The 23,565-nt window shown below is 38.5% G+C and overlaps 5 protein-coding genes and 1 long non-coding RNA gene across 9 annotated transcripts; 3 read left to right on the forward strand and 3 right to left on the reverse strand.

Moving 5' to 3' along the window:
• Positions 1–1,990, reverse strand: LOC140788061 (uncharacterized). Its single transcript, XR_012108954.1, has 3 exons — positions 1,698–1,990; positions 482–1,388; positions 1–340 (listed from the first exon to the last, which is right to left on the reverse strand). It is a non-coding gene; the product is annotated as an uncharacterized lncRNA (long non-coding RNA).
• Positions 1,991–3,076: 1,086 nt separating this feature from the next.
• On the reverse strand, positions 3,077–5,261 carry LOC140788059 (uncharacterized). The gene is made up of 2 exons (XM_073137164.1): positions 3,911–5,261; positions 3,077–3,555 (listed from the first exon to the last, which is right to left on the reverse strand). The coding sequence occupies exons 1-2, from the start codon at positions 5,104–5,106 to the stop codon at positions 3,441–3,443; spliced, it is 1,311 nt and encodes a 436-aa protein (XP_072993265.1). The 5' UTR covers positions 5,107–5,261; the 3' UTR covers positions 3,077–3,440.
• Positions 5,262–6,375: 1,114 nt separating this feature from the next.
• Positions 6,376–9,759, reverse strand: LOC140788060 (mitochondrial carrier protein CoAc1-like). Of its 2 annotated transcripts, none has more exons than XM_073137165.1 (7): positions 8,999–9,759; positions 8,697–8,782; positions 8,404–8,611; positions 7,941–8,067; positions 6,965–7,149; positions 6,721–6,852; positions 6,376–6,577 (listed from the first exon to the last, which is right to left on the reverse strand). In XM_073137165.1, the coding sequence occupies exons 1-7, from the start codon at positions 9,161–9,163 to the stop codon at positions 6,470–6,472; spliced, it is 1,011 nt and encodes a 336-aa protein (XP_072993266.1). In that variant the 5' UTR covers positions 9,164–9,759; the 3' UTR covers positions 6,376–6,469. The 2 variants fall into 2 exon arrangements, with proteins under 2 accessions (XP_072993266.1, XP_072993267.1); XM_073137166.1 differs by having other exon boundaries at positions 6,376–6,517; positions 8,999–9,746.
• A 1,655-nt stretch (positions 9,760–11,414) lies between these two features.
• On the forward strand, positions 11,415–15,582 carry LOC140788057 (IQ domain-containing protein IQM1-like). The gene is made up of 10 exons (XM_073137163.1): positions 11,415–11,752; positions 12,617–13,067; positions 13,153–13,267; positions 13,353–13,418; positions 13,587–13,675; positions 13,769–13,856; positions 14,010–14,147; positions 14,234–14,326; positions 14,456–14,557; positions 14,744–15,582. Exons 2-10 carry the CDS (start codon positions 12,631–12,633, stop codon positions 15,206–15,208), a joined length of 1,593 nt encoding a protein of 530 aa, XP_072993264.1. The 5' UTR covers positions 11,415–11,752; positions 12,617–12,630; the 3' UTR covers positions 15,209–15,582.
• A 575-nt stretch (positions 15,583–16,157) lies between these two features.
• Positions 16,158–18,682, forward strand: LOC140789797 (protein IQ-DOMAIN 6-like). 2 transcript variants are annotated; one of them, XM_073139637.1, is made up of 5 exons: positions 16,158–16,443; positions 16,529–16,780; positions 16,911–17,138; positions 17,581–17,694; positions 17,793–18,682. In XM_073139637.1, exons 1-5 carry the CDS (start codon positions 16,378–16,380, stop codon positions 18,459–18,461), a joined length of 1,329 nt encoding a protein of 442 aa, XP_072995738.1. In that variant the 5' UTR covers positions 16,158–16,377; the 3' UTR covers positions 18,462–18,682. The 2 variants fall into 2 exon arrangements, with proteins under 2 accessions (XP_072995738.1, XP_072995739.1); XM_073139638.1 differs by having other exon boundaries at positions 16,532–16,780.
• Positions 18,683–19,528: 846 nt separating this feature from the next.
• Positions 19,529–21,990, forward strand: LOC140789798 (probable cytokinin riboside 5'-monophosphate phosphoribohydrolase LOGL1). 2 transcript variants are annotated; one of them, XM_073139640.1, is made up of 7 exons: positions 19,529–19,924; positions 20,198–20,295; positions 20,396–20,426; positions 21,045–21,144; positions 21,223–21,293; positions 21,374–21,517; positions 21,676–21,990. In XM_073139640.1, the coding sequence occupies exons 1-7, from the start codon at positions 19,814–19,816 to the stop codon at positions 21,763–21,765; spliced, it is 645 nt and encodes a 214-aa protein (XP_072995741.1). In that variant the 5' UTR covers positions 19,529–19,813; the 3' UTR covers positions 21,766–21,990. The 2 variants fall into 2 exon arrangements, with proteins under 2 accessions (XP_072995741.1, XP_072995740.1); XM_073139639.1 differs by having other exon boundaries at positions 19,670–19,924; positions 21,045–21,293.
• Positions 21,991–23,565: the final 1,575 nt, after the last annotated feature.

The following is a 23,565-nucleotide window of genomic DNA, read 5'->3' on the forward strand; positions in this document are numbered from 1 at the left end:
TTTATGATGGAATAGTGCCTACCAAGATCATTTAGTACCAAGAAATATCCAAAGCTGGAAACAATTTACCGATCCTCACAATCAACTGGGTTCCAAAGCAACCAATGGAAAAATGCATGTCTTAAATGACAGCAATGAAAATAATCCATTACAAAAAGGAAAAAAAATAATAATAATAGAAGAATCCTTCCCGTGGAATATTAGCTATATATATTTTGCTCAATAATCACTGCTTTATGCAGCAGCAGGGGCTGAAGCAGTATTTTTTCGAGGTGGTGCTCAGCAACAAAGACTCCATCATGCCATATGCTGTAAAACCAATGGCCACTGAAGGAACCACCTGCAAATATAGAGAAATTATAAAACTCCTCCATGCCTGCTGCTTGAAATAATTACAAGCTTATTACACTTATTTTCACATTGGCTTGTTCAGTATTTCTCTAATTGCAAATCTCTAATGACAGTTATGTTACAACATTACCTTGAAGTATAGGATCACTGAGTTGATTTAGAGCTTGCTGAGTCTGAACCTGGTAAGTTCATGGTTCGACTAGTACAACAGTACTGCCAGCAGCATTAACCAAACACAAGAGGTACAGGGAAGAGCTTATATACCTGCATATGTCTCCTGACAACATCCAATGGATAAGTGAGTCTGTCCAAACAGATGTCTTGTAGTATTCAGGTAAACAAGTGTTGGACTGGAATGGGCAGCATTAGATGAGAAATTTAAGCAATATGATACGTATGGGCTGCATGTGCTGCAACTACAATCACATCAAATACTATATCCTCCACATTCTGTGAAAGATCATGTTATGAGTGATGACGCCAAAAGATGAGATTGCAATGCAGGACACGGAAGCTACTAGAGATCATCTAGATCGTTCTGTTGGTATGTCTTGCAAGAAACTCAGGAACTGGAAAGATTTGAAATAATGAGCAAGTCGTGTCAACTTCTGATAACAGATGGAAGCAAATGGCTTACATCAGTTTTCAGGGGAAGATCCATCTTCCTTGGAATCCTTTTCAACAATTCATATTCTACTGCAAGCATAGCATACTCCCAAAGCTCCCCAACTCCAAACCCTACCCAAATAATATAGGCAACCTTTTGTTTGTATAGATGTGGCACTTGGCTAATTGTAATGACCAGATGCCTTCAAAGCACAAAATATGTTCACTGGTTAGCAATGTCATAGCTGAAGGATATCATTGCCTAAAAAGAATATTACATCACAACTTAGGGCAAACACTGACCTAAAACCATGATATAGAAAATGTATTCCACCTTCGAGATAAACTGACCTAAAACCATGTTTTATCCCACCATATGCTGTCTGGACTTCAAAACTCAACCCACTATCAAGTTGGCCAGGGCTTCTATCCTGTGATCAAAGAGTCAAGAAGAATTTTCATCCTCTAAGTAAATGCCTAAATTGAAGGCATTAAAACAAAAAGTACAAAGATAAATATCTTGAAAAGAGGAGAAGACCAACGCATGTCACCTATTAAATGCATAAAATGCACATGTGCCCTATCTCTATCAGTATATGAAGCCCATGTCTAGCAATTATATCACCTACTTAAACATAATGATCTTAACTGAACAAGATGCAAGACAAAGGTTGAAGGCCAATGCTACAACATAACATGAGGAACAAGATAAGACTGCTATGTAAGGTAGAAGTATATACCAGGTAAGCAAGCTTTGTCTGAGCCAAATCCAAGGGATATGTACATAACACAGCAGTTCCACCAGCAGCTGAGCCAGCTAAAAGATTTACAATAGGCCCAGTCCCCAATGAAGTATAGTTATTCAAGATCCAACATCTCTACCTCTCATACGTCATGTAGTTTAGTGCTACATAAGGAACAATCCGAAGCACACTAGCACCATTTCCATCAACAGAATAAAGAAAGAAAGAAAGAAAAGAAGAAAATAGAAGTCAATACTAAATATTGCATGGCTTGTTATGCTAACACTGTACATTCATTAGCCATAACTTACTTGTGGAAACCCAAAATACCCACACATCGTTCAGCTTCTTCAAGGATTGGAGAATTCCAAGGGATTCAAACCCTTCGAGTTTTCTCTAAAATAATACAAGAAAAGGATGATCTTCTTAGCCCTTACAAAACAAAGAACGTATATTGAACAGAAGAAAGCATAAATACTTAATGTAAGTCAAATTCCTAAGGCCTTTGTGCTGATATCAATTCGATGCAATAATGTGCATTGTAATGTGAAAAATTAGAATCATTACTTTAAATCAATGAGAAAAGAAATAACAGACAAAGAAATGTGGCAAAAAAACATAACAATGAATACTAAACATAAACCTGCAATAGTATCTTGACCCATTCTGATGGCGCCATGGCCGTCTTAGAGAACACTATCGCAGCTCCTCCAGCAATCAATTTCTTAACGTACACGAGCAACACATCAACCATGCAAACACTAACATCCTCTGCCGCCGCTGCTGACGTCATTGTCGACATCTCCAAATTCGATAAAAATCTGATCTTTGAACCTTTATATTTTATACTACCAATAACAATTGAACACAGAAATGAGCTAAACTAGGCCGTCCAAAACGGAATGATAGTCACTCTGCGAGCAATTTGGCAAACTACTTATCCATCTATCTATGGGAAGGCAAGTGGTCTAATAGCCACAAGCTCAATCAAGTAGTTGCCTTTCCCAGAGCCCATTTGAGGGCGAGGCACAAGAAAACAAAAAGGAGTATTATAAGGAACTAGCATTAACAACCTATAATAATACTAGAAAAAGAGAACCAGTGATCAGAAGAGTTCAGATTTCCCCAGCAATAGAGATTATGTAATTAAAAGGTAGGAAACAAAGAGATAGGAGACATCATACAGAGGATTGTAAGGTATGAATGCAACAACAACAAAGTACAAAGACCATTACATCTAAAATTATAATGTGAAGGTAGCACATAAAACATTTTATTATAACAAATTGAAGTAGTTATAGTCTGAATTATAGAGGATCAGACCAGAAACAATGCCAAACTGAAACAAAGAAATAAATGATAGTGGAGAGTTATGATTTGAATTGGCGGTACTAAATTATCTGATGCTTTAATAGAGACCGAATATAAGAAATTTCCTGATACAGTAATCCAAAAATCTAAAATTCATTGTCCATATTATTTGCATGACACTGTAACAGGCGGGTAGTCACTACCATGTTGATTGATACAGTCTTAACTGCAGAGGTATCAAAAAATAACAGCAAATATAGCATAATACAGATTACATATCATGTGAATACTGTTCTAACATCCTGCATATGCATATTTTATGCAACTAAGAGTTGTGATGCTGTCAAGCATTCTGGAGAAGCGTCTCAGAGTTGGATAAGCACAACTCAACCAGAGAATAGGACGAGCAATAAAAAGTTTGAAACCAAGTTACTTCGTCTCCCAATCCTTCAACTTCTTGCTTCCTTTTGGTTTTGCTATCGGTGCATTCATGCCTGCCATCTTCGCATTGTACTTTGCTCGAAGGGGACCATTCATCGTCCAACTGTGTAATAACAGCAAGATTAGGAGAAAGTCTAAAACTTTTGTTGAACTACACTTGAACTTAGGAAAAAAGAAAAGAACCATCAATATGATTTTTGCAACTATTAAGAGATAAATTTATATAATTACATCTAAAACCTTTTTTCTCCTTGGTGGTTACAAGTTGTTATTTTATTCTGGACAATTGCCTTAATATGCATCGTCAAAATAAGTTACTATAAGAATGAGTATTCAAAAAATTTCATATGATGTTAAAGAATGCAACCGCTCCTGAAAAAGAACCATGGAACATTTGCGAATGCTTATCACTACCAAATGAGTGCAAATGTATCATAAAAGGGTCGAGGTAAACATACGGCGTGTTCCAATCGGTCGTATCCTCATTAACAAGATGAGTCCACTTGGTCCTTCCACTGCGACCAAAGTGCTTGACTTGCATGACCTTAGGCAAGATAGTCTTATCCATGTTATCTTCCCCGGTTGGTGCCGAGAAATCACGATGGTAAATCTCATCTGAACTAGCAGTTGCCGCATGGTCATCAGACTCCGACTGAAAGAATGCACCTTTATGATAATACTTCTGCATAAACCTCCACTTTTGCTTAGGAGCAGGGAGCGGCTTCGGATTCTTCCTCTCCCATTCTCTCCTCTCCTCCTCTGTCATATTCCTAACCTTCTCGATCTCCTCCTTCTCCTTCAATCTTGCCTCCCTGTCCTCTCTATCCCTCTTAATCCTCGCAATCTCTCGAACCTTCCATGCCTCATACTCCTCCGCCTCATTCAGCTCATCATCTGTGTCAACATCCGCAATATTCGCCTCCGCCTCCAGATTCTTCATGATTTCCTCGTCCTTCCGGATCTCCTCCACCACGATTTGCTTTGTCTCGACCTTGCGCTCCTCCATCCGCCTCTTCACTAGCTCTTCAAGCTGCCGCTCCTCCTCCTCTAACCGCTCGCGCTCGGCAATTGTATCCCGCTGTGATTTAGGGATAAAGACCGGCTTCACCATGGCAATTCCCATCTGCTCCTCCTCGGAATCCGTTTCGTACTCCGATTCTTCCTCTTCCTCCTCCTCGGCCTCCTCCTCCTCCTCCACCTCCGGGAATAGAGCGGCCTCTTCTTGCTCTTTCTGAAGCAGTTTCTCTCGAATCCTCCTCCTCCGCTCCTCCAACGCTTCCTCATCCTCCTCCTCCAATTCGAGGCCTTCCAGCCTGTTGTTGCTCTCATCTTCTTCGGCGGAGATGATCTCGGCCTGTCGGATACGACGGTGATCGGCGCGGAGCTCCTCTTTGTTCTCTGCCCGGGTCTCGGCTAGCCGGCGGAGGCGGCGGTCGTCCTTAGGGGGGAGGCCACCTGAGTCGTTGCCCGAAGGGAAGGCCTTCTCGAGGGCGGCAGCACGTGCCGTGCGGATGTCGCCGTCCTCGTCGGCGTCCTCGGCCCACTCGGGAGCTTTCCCAGGCCAATAACGCTTGACCTTGGTCTGCCCGATCTTGCCCCGGAGCTTGTCGCGCACGGCGATCGCCGCGTCGCTAACGCCGGCGGACACCGACATGGTTGGAATGAACTAAACCGGAGTAACCCTAAGGTATTGATTTCGATGAAGAAAACCTTACCTGGAGCAGTAGAGCACTATCAGGGGAAAGAGATCGAGGTGAAAGTGAAAACGAGTCGGATTTATTCCTTTAGCCGACCTAGACTCTAGTGTTTGAACGAGGCTAAACTCATTTCTTAGCCTCATTTTAACTAGCTCAAATTAGTCTAAAGTATTTAGGTATTTAATTATAAACTAGATTAGAGTGTGATTATATAATCTTTTGATGCGTATAATATATAGTTTTGGAGAGAATTAATGATATATTAATAAAACTAATCTTTTAACTCTTTAATTTTGAAGTATATTAATATTAAATTATTATTATTATTAAAATTTTGCTTTGAATAATAGTTAATTTGTTTTAGGAAAAAGTTGCGGACTTACAAGCCCACAAATATTGAGGTTATATTGTTGTGTGTGTGTGTGTGTGTGTGTGTTTTAAAGATTTTAAGAGCTTGTAATCTTCCACCAAGCACTAAGATTATATTAATATATTAAGTCTCATGAGAAAGTAGTTTACTCTCTTTTTAGATTTACTTGGTTGTAGACTATCTTTAATGTGAAACAGTAAAAAATATTTATTTTTAAAGAAGAAATAAAAATATGTGAGAAGAAAATTAAAATTGAAGTGCATTAATATATTTGATGTGATATAAAATGTAAATAAAAAATATTAATTTTGGAGAGAAATTAATGATGCTAACACAAAATATTACTATTAAATTTATAAAATATAAAAGCGATGAGTATTCCAAGTGTAAATTTATAATTTAACACTAAGTCAAATTTAGACCCATTTTATTTTTCTCTCTCTATCACTCATATTTTTTGTTTAATATCATTTTAATAAAAAAAATAATATGGGATCAAAATTCAAAAGTATCTCTTTCTCCACGTACGAGAAACGCCAACATAGCATTTATGTGGACTATTTTTAGATTTAATCTTATTTTGATAAACATATTTATTTTTAATAGTGAGTTTAAATTATTTATAATTATATGTTTTTCTTAAATGGCAGTCGCAACCACTAAAGACCTCCAAAGTTTCAGCATTTCTTTCTATACTTAAAAAGTTGGCAATACTCACATAGTATGGATTTACGATGGAAAAGTGCCTGCCAAGATCATGAAGTACCATGAAATATCCAAAAGCTGGAAACAATCTACCAATCCTCACAATCGACTGGGTCTCGAAACAACCAATGGAAAAAATACTTGTCTTAAATGACAGAGCAATGAGAATTATCCATTCCATTCCAGAAAAGAAACAAAGTTTTATAGAAGAATCCTTTCTGTAGAAAGTTAGCTATACATTGATTTCATGCAACAGCAGCAGGGGCTGAAGCAGTCTTCTCTCGAGGAGGTACCTGCAGCAAAGACTTCATCGTGTCATATGCTGTAAAACCAATGGCCACTGAAGGAATCACCTGCAAATATCAAGAGATTTTATGAAACACCTCCATGCCTGCTGCTTGAAATAATTTCAAGCTTATTACACTTATTATCACATTGGCTTGTTCAGTATTTCTCTAATTGCACGTCTGTAATGTCAGTTACTGTACAACATTACCTTGACATAGTTGAGGCTCAGGCCAGCAAAGAGTTGCCTCCATCCCTGTGTGTGGATGATGGTAGAGAGCCCTTGCGCTGTTCCGGTGATGTGAGGACCACTGAGTTGATTTAGAGCTTGCTGACTTTGAACCTAATAAGTTCAGAACTTAATTAAATTCAGTTGAGCGATCCAACAAGTACAATAGTATTGCCAGCGGCATCGATTAACCAAACAAAATAGATATAGAGAAGAGCTAAAATACCTGCATCTGTCTCCTGACAACATCCAATGGGTAAGTGAGAGTCTGCCCTAAAAGACCAGCTAAAGCCCCACAAGACAGACGCAATATGACAGATTTCTTGTACTCTTCAGGTACTTGGTTCTTCAGCTCTTCATATATGTAAAACTTCAGACCAGCATAAGGAAGGATGCCAATAAGTGTCGGGCCTGAATGGGCATCATAATATGAGAAATCTAAACCGTATGAAATGTAACGACTACATGTGCTTCAAATTCAGTTGCATCAAATACTATATCCTCCACCCTCTGTAGAGTAAAAGATCATGCTGTGTGATCAATGAAGCACAATGATAAGATTGCAATGCAGGAGACAGAAATCTACTAGAGATCATGTACATCGTTTTGCTGGTATGACTTACAAGAAACTAAAGAAACTGGAAAGAAGTGAAATAATGAGCAAGTCATGCCAACTTCTGGTACCAGATGAAAACAAACGTCTTACATCAGTTTTCAGGAAAAGATCGTCTTCCTCTGAATTCTTCTCAACCATTCATATTCTACCGCAAGCATACCATACTCCCAAAGCTCCCCCACTCCCACCCCAACCTAAATAATATGGACAAACTTTTGTTTGTATAGATTTGATAAGTTGGCAAATTGTAATGGCCAGATGCCTTCCTTCTCAAACAACCACAAAATATATTCATTGGTTAGCAATGTCATAGTTGAGGGATGCCATTGCCTTGAAACAAAGCATATTACATCACAACTCAGGGTGAAAGAATCTGCTCAGAGGTTGATCCGGAATAGGCCAAACATTTCCTACACTTAATAAGCAGATAATACAAAGTGCTAAGTGAAATTGATGCTCATGGAACAACAAAAAATTGTGAAAAATACAGAGATTCTCTTAGTGCTAAAACAAGAGAAAGAAAATTTTAAAGCAATTAGTTTTATTTTATAGAGGAAAAAATGTATGACAGGAGAAGGAACCATACCTACTCCACGATACAGAGAACGTACACCACCTTGCAGATAAACCGACCGGAAAACATCTTTTATCCCACCATATGCTGGCTGAACTTCAAAACTCAACCCACTACCAAGTTGGCCAGGGCTTCTAACCTGCGAGCAAGAGTCGAGAAGAATTTTCATCATCTAAGTAAATGACTACAATTAAAAGATTGAAATGGAAAATACAAAGATAAATATCTTGAAAAGAGGAAAAGATTGATGCACGTCACTCTATCACTCTATTCAATGCATCAAATGTCAATGTGCCCTACCACTCAATCAGTATACGAAGTCCATATCTGGCCATTATATCAGCTACTTAAACAGACAATAATCTTAACTGAACATGATGCAAGACAAAAGGTTGAGCTCTAATGCGACAACATAACATGAGGAACAAGCTGAGACTGCCCAAATAAGAAATATATGTAAGAGAGAAGTATATACCTGGTAAGCAAGCTTTGTCCGAGCCAAATCCAAGGGATATGTACATAAAACAGCAGTCCCACCAGCAGCTGAGCCAGCTAAAAGATCTACAATAGGTCCAGTCCCCAAGGAAGTATAATTATTCAAGATCCAACATCTATACCTCTCATATGTCATGAAGTGTAATGCTGCATAAGGAACAATCCGAAGTACACTAGCGCCATTTCCTCTAAAAGAAGAAAGAAATAGAGGTCAATACTAAATATTGCATGGCTTGTTATGCTAACTTTGTGCATTCATTAGCCATAACTTACTTGTAGAAACCCAAAATGCCATCACGTTGTTTCAGCTTCTTCAAGGATTGGAGAATTCCAAGAGACTTAAACCCTTCAGGTTTTGTCTAAAATAATACAAGAAAAGAAGTATCTTCTTAGCCTTACAAAACAGAGAATGTGAGCTGACATAAATTCGATGCAGTAATTGTGTTGTAATGCGGAAATACTTAGAATCATTACTTTCAATTAATAAGAAAAGAAATCACAGATAAAGAAACGTAGCAAAAAAAAATAAAAAATAAATAAAAGACAAAACAAAACAACGACTACTAAACACAAACCTGCAATAGTATCTTAACCCGTTCTAATGGCGCCACGGCCGTCTTAGAAAACGCTCCCGCAGCTCCTCCAGCAATCAATTCCTTAACGTATACGGGCAACACATCCACCACGCAAACATTAACATCCGCTGCTGAAGTCAGCGTCGATCCTTGCGAAGAAACCATCTCTCCAAATCCACTAAAAATCTGAATTTTGAACCTTTATATTTTATACTACCAATAAACAATCCAACACCGGAACGGAACACAGGTAGGTCTTCCAAAACGGAATCCTAGTCACTCCGCGAGCAATTTGGCAAACTCCTTATCCCATCTATCTATGGGAAGGCAAACGGCGAGGCCTTTTCGGTGGAAGAAAGAGAATTCCAGCGAGGGCTGGATCCCAAGAGTGTGGGGGGCCTTCTTCGTATCCGAATCGACCCCGGAGAGGAGAAGATACATCAAACAGAGGCAGAGATCCGCGTCAAGTGATCAGAACAACCCGGATAGAATAGAAATTTCGATCATTCCCATGGATCCACCACGATTCCACCGATAACAATATGGGATTAAACCGTAAAAGAGAAAAAAGATAAGAGATCGAAGACAAATCAACAAGAGGAAAGCGCGTGTCAGCGAAGAGAAGAAGGATTAGTTGATGATTTCGTCTCGAATATTTGCTTCCTCCGCTTCTTCCGCCTCTTTTGACGGCTTCCCTTTGAGTTCGTCTCTCCACTCTTCTTCCTCGAATCCTCGTGATCTCTCTCTCTCTCTCTCTCCCGCATTTAAAAGTGCAAGCGTGTGAGATAGAGCTGCTTTGAAAAGAATTATGCGGAAAGCTCGCATAAAATAATCTCCCAGAATTCTAGATTTCTCATGCTCCGCCTCCATCGGATTCGCTGGGACGTGTAATATTATCGTTGGCGGGCGGCAGCTATTAATTTCTGCGGACAGCCGCAGAGAAACATTTCTGCTCCTAATTTGTCTTTTACGCCACTAGGACCGGAATAAGAATATCCCTTCAAAATTGTTCGGAACAACTTATTCGGTGCGTGCGTATTTGATACGTGATATCAACTATTTTCATATTTGTTACCATAAACTAATTAGATTGGCGTAAAGATATTCATGCTAATCCAGTAGCTTTATTGGGACTGGGAAGCAAGAAATCTTTACCTGAGACCCAAGCCCACCTCCTACTACATTTTAATTAGTACTCTATTACATTTAACCAAATGAAAGAGAAATATTTATTTACTGGCAAATACTTTAATACCCTTTTAAAAATTATAATCTTAATCCAACGGCTATATTAACTATTTTTTTTATTCGGTACCTATTTTCTAGTATCAATTCCAAAACTATCTTACGTAAATAAATAGCATATTAGTTAATAAAATTTAATTATATGTCCCTAATTTTTTAATTAAGCGTTTTTTCTTCTATTAATATTTCTCTCTTAAATATAATTATACCTTAATTACGAGATATATTATTTAATATTAAATAATTTAATTTTGACTCTTTCGAGATAAATTTTAATTTAAATATAATTCTCTATATTTATCTGTTAAAATTTAATTTAAATTAATCTTAAACTAACGAGAGAAATATTTAAAAAATAAAAAATAATCAAAGAGATAAAATATAATTAAAATTTCATCAAGTTAATTATAGAAGACATCAATTTCTTTAGTTTGATATATAAACATTACTCTCAATTAAGAATATATATATTTTTTACTTAATAAAATATTAAGATAATATAATTATAAAAAAATAATATATAAAATAATATATTTTTTTAAAAAAATATTTATTAAATTAATAATATCTTTCGTTCCTTTTATACTCTTACTCTTACTCTAAATAGAAGCGCTCTTATTTGTTTTACTCCTCTTGATCTTTTTCATCCACAGCGTTGATACGCTTACGCCTGGAAAGAGACCACGACATGAACTATCTTCGGCTACTTTGAAAGCAGTTTTGTTTGCTCTAATCCGCAGTTCTGTCTCTGTATCTTTGACCGCCCCCCTCTTTGGTCTCAACAATTCTCAACAACTCTCTCTTAGTCTTCGATCGTGTCTTTCAATCCAATCCATTCCTTAGACCAACTCAGATTTGCTTACATACATATAGAATAAGTGGCTGCGCTACCACCTCATATTCGATATTATTATTCTAAGAATAGAAGAGGAAATACAAATTCAGAAGAAACCGCTCGAGCTCGACTAGGGTTTAATTTTAAATAAAGTTCTAGAGAAGGTCGAGCTAGAGCTGCGCGAGATTTAGCCTGGCTGGCTCGGTTTAGCTGGATATGTAATTTAGTTTTACATATATGGTAGTTACAAAATAATAATCATCGGGGGGGCTTTTATGAAAATATTGTGGAATTAAATTGGTCAACTTGGAGTCTCCAGTGTAAAATAAATAAATCTAGCGCCATTACTGCTGAGTAGTGACTGGTTTCCGAGAAGGTGCTGTTCCAATCTATCCTCAGTCTTGGTCGTTGGGAGAAGGACGACGGCCCATGGTGGCTTTGGGAAACCTCCAAATCCATACCGCCTGCTAGAAGGCCAAAAAGCTCATTTTTTCCCCTAAAATTGCAGCTTCCATCCGCTTGATATCGGAAAAGGACAGCCAAAGCGAGTCTATAAAACCGGAGAAGTGGTTTCTGGATTTTGTGGTAGTTGTGTTGTCTGGTAGATTTCTGAAGCCAGTTTGAAGCTTTTCTATTTGCCCGATCTCTTGGGTTTCTTCCTTGGATTGGTTTAGGTACTGATAAGAAAGCTCTTCTTTTGTAGTAGTTTCTAGATTTTGTGGTGGCTGTAAGTTGTTTGCTGGATTTTGGAAGCCAGTTTGAAGCTTTTCTCTTACCCAGAGCTCTTGGGGTTCTTTCTTAGATTGATTATGTACCGACTAGAAAGATTTCTTCTTTTGGGGTTTTACTTGTCTTTGCTTGGCTTTAATCACGAGGATATAAGTAGTTGTGGGTTTAGTTTTTTGAATGCATAGATGTACCTTGAATTGCTTTGAATTAGTCTTCTTTATCTTCATTTGTAACTCAAGAGTTAATCTATATAAACCAATCAATGAAGATCTTAATAAGATTTTTTTTTTAAAGGGGGTCAACTTTGAGTTAACTTGAGTAGTCGAGACTAAAATGGATTGGAGGATTCACATAGTTGACCAGCAAACTCTAATGTTGCATTCAACTCAATATGGAAGACCGAATATATTCGAAAGTTTTAGTGCACTCTGATTTATTTAATCATATCCTTTGTGTCATATTGCTTTAAATACCTACCGTCCCTTTCCTCCAGTTTCTCCAGCTGGATAGAATGATCAAATAGTGAATAACAGCTGCCATATTAGAGTGCAAAACAGTTAATTATATCTTACTATTAGAGATATTATCCTTGCAGCATCTGATTTCTGGTTGTAGCTTGCTATCTTTATAAAAGGAGATTCATACAATTTGTTCCTTATCCACGGCCTCATGGCCTTGCATGAATTTATTGAAATGAGAGATATTTTATCATTGGTCTTATGAATCCATCTCGCAGACTATACTTCTTTACAATTCACAATAGGAAAATAATCTCATTTTTTTGGTTGTGGTTCCCCTTGCTCTCATAGGCCTCGTTGAATTCATGAGAAGAAGAGTTTTTGGTTTGACCGTAGTTGATGCTATGTTAAGGGAAACAGTTACCTCTGGTGAGAAAGATGTTAATATGGCTTTCCAAGCACTTAGCCTGGAGGCAAATAATTCACCACCAAAGATGGTTGGGTCTGATGGCGCGGTCATCGGGAGGTCAATAAGCTTCAAAAACTGGCAACCAGGACCTATTATGCATGAAACTAATGATTTGCCGGGGACTCAAGTAATGGATGATACGTCAGAACCACTTGCTCTCAAAATGACAGTGAACGAGACTGTGTCTGATCTGAGTCCTTCACAGTGCCTTCTCGAGTATCCTTCACCTAGGCCTGTGCTCGATGCAGCAGCCACTAAGCTCCAGAAGGTCTACAAGAGTTATCGGACCCGAAGAAATCTGGCAGATTGTGCTGTCGTGGTTGAAGAACTTTGGTTCGTCTCAAACTTAATCATCAGTTCCATTTGTATTTAAAAGACTTAAGCTTAACTAATAGACTTTGTGGCACCAATCTTTTAGGTGGAAAGCATTGGATTTTGCATCTCTAAATCTTAGCTCTGTATCATTTTTTGATGTTGAGAAACCAGAGACTGCAGTTTCTCGTTGGTCAAGGGCAAGAACCAAGGCAGCCAAGGTATGTACAGAGTAAATCTCCAACTGTTTAGGCTATAGAATTTGTCTCTGCCTTTGATCAATAATGCCTGTTTTCTTCTTTCTAGGTTGGTAAAGGTTTGTCCAAAGATGAAAAGGCTCAAAAACTAGCACTCCAGCACTGGCTCGAAGCTGTAAGTTGTCTCTCTTCGACTTTGTTTTATTTCTTGCCTATGCTGATAGTTAGAAAGTTTACAGCTCAGGAGTTTATCATGGAAAGAGTGGCTATTGCATGCTAGCAGTTTATGAGACAGGATTCTCTGATCATTGTCCATTTTTGCTCTCTTTTTTATGCTATACAGATTGATCCACGCCATCGCTATGGACACAATTTACATTTCTATTATGATATCTGGTCTGATAGCAAAAGCACAGAACCATTCTTCTACTGGTAAATAACTTTAAAACTGTTGTTTTCCTTCTATGTCAAACAACTACATATTTAAGTGTGTGTTGTTTATCTTCTCCTATGGTGGATATGAAGGTTGGATGTCGGAGATGGCAGAGAAATAAACCTTGAAAAGTGCCCAAGAAGCAAACTTCAGCACCAATTCATCAAATATCTTGGACCGGTAGGCACCTTTCCCTATAAAATTTCCAGTTTCCTGAGTTAATATTAGTTCCATAGTACAAAACACATTGGCATTCAAATATGAAATCTTTTGTATCATGGGTTTCATTGAAGTGATTAGTTCTGATGTATGTTTTCTCTTCCTTCGCTGCAGAAAGAAAGAGAGGCCTATGAAGTAATTGTAGAGAATGGGAAACTTGTATATAAACAAAGTGATATTCTTGTGAATACTACTGAAGAGTCTAAGTGGATATTTGTTCTCAGCACATCAAGAACATTATACGTGGGGCAGGTCCACATTTATCCACAATGTTACTGTTGCAGTGTTGTAATCTAATGTCCAAAATGCATCTTAAGTGTTTCTTTTCTTATGAGCAGAAAAATAAAGGAAGATTTCAGCACTCAAGTTTCCTGGCTGGTGGAGCAACAACAGCTGCTGGAAGATTGGTTGCTAATGAAGGTGTTCTCAAGGTATATATGAATGCATATCACCTGCAATATATAGTAAATTTTTGTATTACCTTATTATTTTCTGTCTCCAGGCTGCGTGCTTCTTTTGTCCATAACAGTAGTTATTCACTTATTTGCTTATTTTTGTAGGCTATATGGCCTTATAGTGGTCATTATCTCCCAACTGAAGAGAACTTCACGGAGTTCATTAGCTTCCTTGAAGACTACAATGTAGACCTCAGCAATGTGAAGGTAAATTTGTTCTTTCTTAGAGTCATTCAGTTGCTCGACAAAGGATCATGTTTAACATCCCAGATTTATAGTTCTTATCTCACTGACCATGTTCCTATTAATCTCCATTAAGTAGCCAAATTCCATGCTGTGGTTTGTCACCAAGGCATGACCTTCCTGACCAACATTTAGCTATTTTTCTTCCAGAGATGTTCAGTTGATGATGATGAATACCCATCATTCAAGAAGAAACAGAGTGAACCAGCAGTGGAAATAGAGAAGGTGACTGAGGCTCCAAAGGTTGAAACTGTGCTCGAGATTGGAGAAGCCGAAGCACCTACTGAGGTCATTGCAGAGCAAGATATTGCTATTAATAGCAGCATGGAGAATGCAGCAAGACTTGCATTGGGTAGACGCCTATCATGCAAATGGACTAGTGGAATTGGGGCTCGCATTGGATGCGTCCGGGATTACCCGCCCGATCTCCAATTCAAAGCTCTCGAACAAGTCAACCTCTCGCCCAGGGTTGTTCCTTCACCAAGGGGAACCAAAGTTCCGATCCCATCTCCGCGCCCAAGCCCCAAAGTTAGGCTATCGCCCAGGCTCCAGTACATGGGTATTCCTACCCCAACTGTCTCTCTTACTCTTCCCAATACCAAAAAGAGGTGGTGATTTGAGGGCATATCTGAATCAGAGGGCATTTCTCATGCCCGAAAACATTTCTTAATCGAGACATAGCAGCAGAAACGGGTGACTTCTAACCTCTGAAACCAAAGACTGCAACCAATATAGCAAATCACTCTTTGGTTGGGGAAGCTACGGGAAGAACCACAAGATTCACCATTGCATCCAACCTTTTCTTTTGCTTCATTTATTGATTTATTGTTGGTAATCTGTTGAAGGATCTTAAACATCGTTCATTTCTTTTGTTTAGATACCACTAATGCATGGTAATGTATGGAATGCAGCCATTCCTTTTATGTGGATATATGACATTAATGCAATGAACAGCGATCATTTAAATGAAAGAAAATGGAATTATGCTATTCTTATCTGTAGGATAAATTTTGTATCACATGTTCATCATGTACATAACCAATAGATGAATCATCATGCAGAAACACAGTAGATTGCCACATCATTATTTTTGTGTAACTACTGTAGAAGTTTCTATGTTGGTAGAAGGCTTCGTCTCCCTTCTTGGACAAATTAATTGCAGAATATGAGAGAGAGAGAGAGAGAGAGAGAGAGAGAGAGAGAGAGAGAGCTACAGAAACACACATGCCATAAAAGGTGGAGCAACAGTGGGGAACATCTGATCTGATGGCGTATCAGAACGGTGATACCCTTGGTGGGTAACGAGACGGCGTGCATTAAACCAACCAACTATTTGTTAATCACTACACCACTCCACTCCATTCCTCCTGGCTCTTTTAGTGGGGTAGAATCGAAATTTTACAGAAAACCAGGGACAGATGCCGAACACGATATCCAACAAAGCGAGGAGAGGGTGAGCGGGCTGTGGCCTTTTTCTTGCCCGTTGCCCCTCTCTCCCTTTCAAAATTCAAATCTCGAACGGCTACAAGCGTCGTGCAGTACTGCGCCACTTCCTCCTACAACGCATATCTCTTTCTCTCTCTACTGCTCAACTACCTCAAAAAACTCTTCTTTGTCTCCCTTCGAATTGCAGTCACATCAAAGCTTGTTCTTTTGCTCTGAGAAATCTCTCCTCCCATTGTGTGTTTTTTTCCGATTTTGAGAGGCCCCCATCTCTTCCCGAGCACCAGAAAGAGAGCCCAAGGTTTGGATCTGTCGTAAAACAAACAGGCGTTTTTGGCGAGATGGGCGGATCAGGGAAGTGGATAAAGTCACTCATAGGCCTCAAAAAATCCGAGAAGGACGATCAAGTAATCAACCCAATTCATTTCTCTCACTAATTCCCGGTTTCTTACCTTCTCCGTGCCTTCAATGTTCTTTTTTTTTTTTTACTAGAAGGAGAGGGTAGGTGGTGGTAGTAATGGAAATGGCAGGAGTCGGAAGTGGAAGCTATGGTTGAGCTCCTCGGGATCTAGAGGTGGAGGAAGCTACAAGTCGGCGTCGGAGGCTTCTGATACTTCCTCGGTGTCGGCTGATGCCTTCAACGCGGCAATGGCTACCGTCGTCCGTGCTCCCCCAAAGAATTTTAAGGTGGTGAGGCAGGAATGGGCTGCTATCCGTATACAAACAGCCTTCCGGGGCTTCTTGGTACAAATTCCTTCTCTTCTACTAGCTACCTACATTTGTTTGTAATATAAATACATTCTTTTGTTTTCCTTTTCCTTTGAATTTGGTTGTCTGGATGTTTCAAAGAAATTGTGAATTTTGTAACATTTAGGCAAGGAGAGCTCTAAGGGCTCTAAGAGGAATTGTGAGGCTTCAGGCTTTAGTGCGAGGCCGTCAGGTGCGGAAGCAGGCGGCGGTCACGCTCAAATGCATGCAGGCGCTAGTCCGGGTGCAGGCGCGTGTGCGGGCGCGGCGCGTGAGATTGTCCACCGAGGGGCAAGCTGTGCAGAGAATGCTCGAAGACCGGCGCAGCAACATGGATCCTGTGAAGGAAGCAGAGGTATCCCATCTTATCCTATCCTGCTTGCTTATTAATTATAAATACAGAGCTAGTATGTTAGGCTATGCATGCATGCATGCCTGCCTGCCTTGGAAGATTGAGATCACTTTTACATCATGAATCATTTATATCAGTTCATGATAGTTTAAAAAGAGATGAACCAATTACAAAGGACAAAAGCTAAGATTTTTTTTTTCTAGACAATTCTTTCTTAAGCTTTGAAGCAGAAATTGTTCTCCGTGGTAGATTTATTTCCTGGAGTCTAATAATTTATATAGCTGATGTGCTTTGCAGAAGACAATTTGGAATAGAACTCGTTAAAAACCATGGGAACAAATAACTTGAAAATTTTAGATTGATATCCCTTGACAACAAACATTGATTTTGGTTTGCATCTGGCTGAATGCGTTAATAATTTGAACGAGTGGTTGGTTTTTTCCAGGAAGGTTGGTGCGATCGTCAGGGTACTCTTGGCGAAGTGAAAGCAAAGTTACAAATGAGACAAGAGGGTGCTATAAAGAGAGAAAGGGCAATTGCTTACTCTCTTTCTCAGCAGGTATGAGTGTAGTCGTATGCTAGAACTAAGGACATAATTTTTTTCTTCTTCTTTTCCTTTGTATTGATAAGCTTTCTCTTTTTCAATGCTTATTTAAGCAATGGAGATCAGCTCAGAACTCAAGATCCAGTTCTCCTTTTAATAAGCATCACGATATCCAAGCGAGCAATTTGAATTCGAGTTGGCTGGAACGCTGGATGGCAACGAAACCTTGGGAGAACAGGCTTATGGAACAAAGCCAGACTGATGAATCTCCTGACACCCATTATGCAAAGAGCTGCGAAGACCTCCATGAGACGAGCTCCAAACACTCTTATGTCGGCTCAGTAAAAGTTCGAAGAAACAATGTTACCACTCGGGTTTCAGCAAAACCTCCTCTCGTGCTTAATCGAAACCGATGCGGAATTCAATCACCTTCCTCTTCTGAGTTTCAGTACGATGAGACCTCTCCTTCTTCGCCCTCTGTCTGCACGTCGACTCCCTTATCTGGCTCCACTCTTTTAGCATTAGAAAGAACTGCTGACGGCTGTCACAATGGGCCCAACTATATGAACTTGACGAAATCGGTCAAGGCAAGGCAGAAGGCAGCAATTCAAAGACAGGCATCTGGTGATATGCAGTACTACAAGAAGAGCAGTGCTGCTGGTTCAAATCATTTAGTTTCTTCTAAAAGATCAAACGCCGTTTCTCTGAAAGGTAAGAGCTTGACGAGAAGTTTGGACAAGGAGAACTGTTACTACGATGAGAGATCATCTTCTTTGTTCTAAAAGCAAGGCATGTTGCAGTTTGGTGGTATGAAACTTAATTTGCAGTGTGTGAGTTCTCTCTGTTCTGTATGTCTTGTCTTGCCCAACGTCTTGTTGTTGAGGTTGTAACCTAATGCGTGATTCGTGTCAACAGTACATCTTAGCTTTTAACCATTCTGCCTGTTGTATGTATCATATACAGAGTTGTTTGTTTTAATCAAAATGTGTGAATTCTGATTGCCTACTGTGGTTAATTTCACGTTTACATCCGCGATCGCATTCTATGACAACAAACGAATAAAAAAAGAAAAATACACCTACGAGTAAATATATGAAGGACCCAAGGACAAAATATGGGAAAGGGATAGAATCCTATTGTCTGTCAGCTTTGGGTTTGTTGCAAAACTTCTTTTTTTCTGCATCCATTCACAAGAGTTGCTTCTGCAACAATTCACATTTTGTTCCATGCCAGATGATGATGATGCTTCTTCTCTATCCAGCCATAAACATTAAACAAACAATGCTTGTGAAATAGAACATCATTAACCTCAAAAATTAACGCCAATTTCTGAACAGTGTCGGCAGAAGGTCATTTTGCTTTGCTCTATACTTGTATCCGATTGTTAGCTTAGCAACATCTATTCTTGTCCTCTGAGCTATTCATGATATGTTCGGTATATTTACAGGTAATGATGGCTTAATGTATATGGAATCATTACAACAATATGTTTTAAGAAAAGTTCTTAGAAGGCTAGATGGACTTTGAGCAGATGGGTCCCCTTGCTACTACTATACCTTCTAAAGATTATTTTTAGTTTCACAAAATTTGCACCACAAGTGACTCCAGTATGGATAAACCAACCAAGAAGAATATTAGACAACGAATCTTTTAAACAGTAATTGGCTAATAACACATCAAATTATTCTTCTTTCATAATACATGCATAAGATTTGATCGAAACGTTCATAGAAGGCCTACCTATCTATAAATAGTCTAAATGGAAACCAAGATAGGGTGGGATTGCGCATCGTACGGCGCAGATAGTGGTCACCAGGGTTGGATAAATAAATCGAATTGGCTGCCGAGTGGAAAGAGAGGCAGCGTGGGTGAGGCTTCGTTCTTCCTTTCGGTGGTCTTCCTTTCTGATAACTTTTTGTTTCTTTCTCCTGCTCTGAAAGAGATTGCACATTAAAAAATAGATTTTTTATGAGACTGGGAGAAAGAGAGATGTTGGCCTTCTACTAAAGTTCTGGATTCATTTGATTCTATCTTGATTCGAACAAGAGAAGTAGAAAAGGGTACGAAATTGGCTTCTTTCTTCCTCGCGTCTTAGTTCGTAAGACTAAAGGCGTGATCTTGGAGGGAGGAAACGATGGACGGCGTGACTTCGAGCAAGTTCAAGAGGATCTGCGTCTTTTGTGGAAGCAACTCGGGTTATCGAAAGGTCTTCAGTGATGCAGCTTTTGATTTGGGTCACGAACTGGTGCGTTTCTCACATCTCTCTCCATCTGGGTGTCAAATTTTTTTGAGTTTTCAGAGTTGGGTTCCCTTAAAAATCTCATCTTGGAGAGAATGCAACATGTACTAGGACCTGGATTTCGAAAATTTTGGTTTACCGTGCTCTGGTGGATAGATTGGATAGTGGATATAGAAGTGGTTTTCTTTCTTTCTTTTTTAAAAAAATAAAAGAAGAAGAAGAAGAAGAGAATATTTATTTATACGGTAGCATTGCTGCATGTTTGAATGGATTCTGCAGGTGAGCAGAAAAATAGATTTGGTTTACGGTGGCGGGAGCGTAGGATTGATGGGCTTGATCTCTCAAACAGTTCATGATGGAGGGTGTCATGTTCTTGGGTAGGCACTAGACCTAAACTCATTCTTCTCTCTGCTTGTCTTATAATTCTCTTTTCTCTGTTTGTCTTCTCTAATGAATTTTCTTACCAATCTCCTGTAGGGTGATTCCCACAGCTCTCATGCCTCTTGAGGTATGCAATTATGTCTGATCATTTTCTTCTTTTCCTTCTAATTGATTTTGTTCGTGCTTGATATAGTCATATATCCTTGTCGATTTAAGTTTTTAAAGTTGTATCACCTTTTCCTAGTCTTATGGATATTCCAGGCTTTGATTATGCCATAAATATCTTTGCGACAAAGTTGAAGGTTGTAACTTGTAATAATCTTATTACTGGAGCTTGGTAGAAGATGGATTACATCTCGTTCTGTATTTTTAAGTACCATGAAAAGGCAAAAGAATGTCGAGCACAAACACATTACTCTTTTAAATGCTAAGATATGGTAACATCTGAACTATTGTGATCTCTTCTATAGGAGGTCACCTCTTGTGTTTACAACTTGTAGTAGGTCTACATTGGGACCTTATATATCTTCTTTCTGTACCTTTTTATTTTTGTATATTTTATATTTATGCTATATGTTGTATCCTTTGCTTTGTACTAACAAATTACAAGAGGGATTATAGACCATACTTACACACACAGTTTGTGGATTGCATGTAGTGGGAAGAGCAAATTCTTTATCGGTGATTCGACTTCTTTTCTGTCATGTATTTGTCCACATAAATAATGTTAGGGTATGTTTTTCAGATATCAGGTGAAAGTGTCGGCGAAGTAAAGGCTGTTTCCGACATGCATGAGCGAAAAGCTGAAATGGCACGACAAGCGGATGCTTTCATTGCTCTTCCTGGTAAATTTATTGCTCTCCCATCACATGCATCTAGTTCAATGCAAAGGAACTTACTTTTCCAGTCTTCAATTACTTTAGGAGGATATGGAACAATGGAAGAGTTACTGGAGATGATAACATGGTCACAACTGGGAATTCATGACAAACCAGTCAGTAACGATTTAATTTTCATGAGAAATATGGATCTCCTAACAAAGGATGTTGAATAATGTTGCTCATTTCTGCACAGGTTGGGTTGCTAAATATTGATGGTTACTACAATTCTTTGCTTGCGCTATTCGATAATGGTGTGGCGGAAGGTTTTATAAAGCCTGCTTGTAGAGACATAGTGGTTTCAGCCCCAAATGCAAGAGATTTGCTAATAAAGATGGAGGTTACCTATCCAATTTATTGTTAATTATATGATGTGAACCTCATCTATTATCTCTATTGTGGTTTTTTCCTTGCTTATCTTAGATCTCAGAATTGTAGCTGTAGATAAATTCTGTTCTTGTTTCATTAACTTTTCTCGTTCTTGTGTTTGAGCTTCAGCAATTCACTCCAGCGCACAAAGAGGTTGCTCCACGCAAGAGCTGGGAGATTGCACATCTTGGTTACACAAAATCACCAAGTCCATCCTGACATTTGGTTCCTCGCTGACATTGTTACTTTGATTCTTCTTTTCCCTTTGCAGGAATCTGTGCAATTTGCCTTAATTGTTTGCAGGGTGTCTTTTCTTCTATCAGTTCATATTTCTTAATAAAAATTACAATGCACATTTTGTGAAGAACTAAGAATTCTTGGCGTACTTTTTGTTGATAATGCCATGAACAGGATGTGAATACAGTTTGATCCGTTTGTATATCATATAGTATTGTTTGAACCTTTTTTCATGAACAGGGACACACAATTAGATGTGACAACTACCTAATGATATCGAGATAAATAGAAGATTGCTTTCTTGTCAGCCTATGAATGGTTTCATGTTCATAATATTTGAGCCTCAGAAGAGCATGTGCATGAACCTTTGTTAAGTTGCATAATTAATATTAATTCATGAAGCCTTAGTTTATGACAAACTGCGATATTAAATTGAGAGATTCAGATGACCTTAAGTATGAGAATACCTTTCTTTGAGGGAAGTATCTCTATCAGTCAGTCAAATGGTGCTTGGAAGGGATTCACTGTATACATCAGTTTGCATTGATATATAGGGTGATGAGTCATGTGATGCATCAATTGTCAGCATATAGGAACATTATTTACAGTGCAAAGGCAAGTAGTTGGCAATTTGTGAGTCCTGTTAAATTATAAGAACAGAAGATGTCATTCTTGTGGTGAGGTTGCCAACCTTTGTATGCCGACAGTTCTCATGATCTTTTTTTTTCCTTTTCTATGCATGATTATTTTGATTAATGTTCTAAATGGGATTAAAGTATTGTATTCCTTTAAATGAATATTTCTGTATGAAATCTGGAATTATTAGCATGCTATCTAACAGGCACTGGTTAAATGAAATAGCAAGTAGCTGAAGCCAAGTTGTCAATTCGTAGCTGTGCCCATATGCCATAAATTTGTTGTAACTAGATGAGGAATGATCATTTGCATCCAGTATTTTTCTGTTGTACCCACTAATTTTATTTTAATTTTTCTCCAAAAATAGTAGAATAAGATGAACAAATTGGTGAGTATTATTATGTTAGTCTGAACTGGTGGATGATAAAGAACGAGTCATTAGGAGATCAAATGGCCTCCAGTTTGTTGATATTGGTTTTTATGGACAGCGTAACTATGATGATAGGCTGATGTGGATATATTCTTTGTTTAAAATTATAAAGGACAAAGGCCAATAGAGATCATTGTCATCAAAGAAAGTGATGGAAGCTAAATAATAGAGTTAGAAAAATTAGGTTTCATTACAAAAGTTTTGCAAAAGAAGAGCATAATATAATGTGGATGGATTGCTTTATAGAGTGGGTGAGTAGGATTTGATAGCCATCCTATATTAACTAATGCAATTGCCTACAGAAAAATAGGTGAAGTCGGAGATATGAACTGTATAAAGTCGGTCTTTGGCATGCTACCTTACGTCAAGGGAAAAAAAAAAAAAAAAGAAGGCGTGGAGTTGTTGAGCAGAGCATGTAATGTTAGGTCAAGTTGATGATAGGTAAGAGAGGATATCTAACAAGCTGCTTGAATTTAGCTAAGTTGTTAATTATATATATAATTTTTTTAAAAGAAGTGAGAATTTAAGAATATTTCAACTAAACTAATGCTGTTGGAATCTGAATTCAAGTATATTTATTTATAAACCCCTTTAACAATCATAATCACATGAAAATATTTGAGATTGAGTAGATCAGAGCAAGTGCACAACTGCTACAGTTGATGACATCAACATCACGTCTTTCTTACACATTTCTTGCATGGCTGAGAAACTCA

This window comes from Typha latifolia, chromosome 5 (assembly GCF_019914945.1).
Source record: "Typha latifolia isolate L0001 chromosome 5, TyphaL0001v2, whole genome shotgun sequence".
In the NCBI taxonomy this organism is placed as follows: Eukaryota; Viridiplantae; Streptophyta; class Magnoliopsida; order Poales; family Typhaceae; genus Typha; species Typha latifolia.

Coding starts and splice junctions, on each gene's coding strand:
- LOC140788059 (XM_073137164.1), bottom strand. CDS start 5,106: ATGTCGGTGTCCGCCGGCGTTAGCGACGCGGCGATCGCCGTGCGCGAC. Junction 3,556..3,910: donor ACGACCGATTGGAACACGCC/GTATGTTTACCT, acceptor GTTATTACACAG/TTGGACGATGAATGGTCCCC.
- LOC140789797 (XM_073139637.1), top strand. CDS start 16,378: ATGGGCGGATCAGGGAAGTGGATAAAGTCACTCATAGGCCTCAAAAAA. Junction 16,444..16,528: donor AATCCGAGAAGGACGATCAA/GTAATCAACCCA, acceptor TTTTTTTACTAG/AAGGAGAGGGTAGGTGGTGG. Junction 17,139..17,580: donor ATCCTGTGAAGGAAGCAGAG/GTATCCCATCTT, acceptor GGTTTTTTCCAG/GAAGGTTGGTGCGATCGTCA.
- LOC140789798 (XM_073139639.1), top strand. CDS start 19,814: ATGGACGGCGTGACTTCGAGCAAGTTCAAGAGGATCTGCGTCTTTTGT. Junction 19,925..20,197: donor TTGATTTGGGTCACGAACTG/GTGCGTTTCTCA, acceptor TGGATTCTGCAG/GTGAGCAGAAAAATAGATTT. Junction 21,518..21,675: donor ATTTGCTAATAAAGATGGAG/GTTACCTATCCA, acceptor TTTGAGCTTCAG/CAATTCACTCCAGCGCACAA.
- LOC140788060 (XM_073137165.1), bottom strand. CDS start 9,163: ATGGTTTCTTCGCAAGGATCGACGCTGACTTCAGCAGCGGATGTTAAT. Junction 8,612..8,696: donor GGCATTTTGGGTTTCTACAA/GTAAGTTATGGC, acceptor TTCTTCTTTTAG/AGGAAATGGCGCTAGTGTAC. Junction 7,150..7,940: donor TTCTCTGTATCGTGGAGTAG/GTATGGTTCCTT, acceptor ATGCCCATTCAG/GCCCGACACTTATTGGCATC.
- LOC140788057 (XM_073137163.1), top strand. CDS start 12,631: ATGAGAAGAAGAGTTTTTGGTTTGACCGTAGTTGATGCTATGTTAAGG. Junction 13,268..13,352: donor CAAGAACCAAGGCAGCCAAG/GTATGTACAGAG, acceptor TCTTCTTTCTAG/GTTGGTAAAGGTTTGTCCAA. Junction 13,857..14,009: donor TCATCAAATATCTTGGACCG/GTAGGCACCTTT, acceptor CCTTCGCTGCAG/AAAGAAAGAGAGGCCTATGA.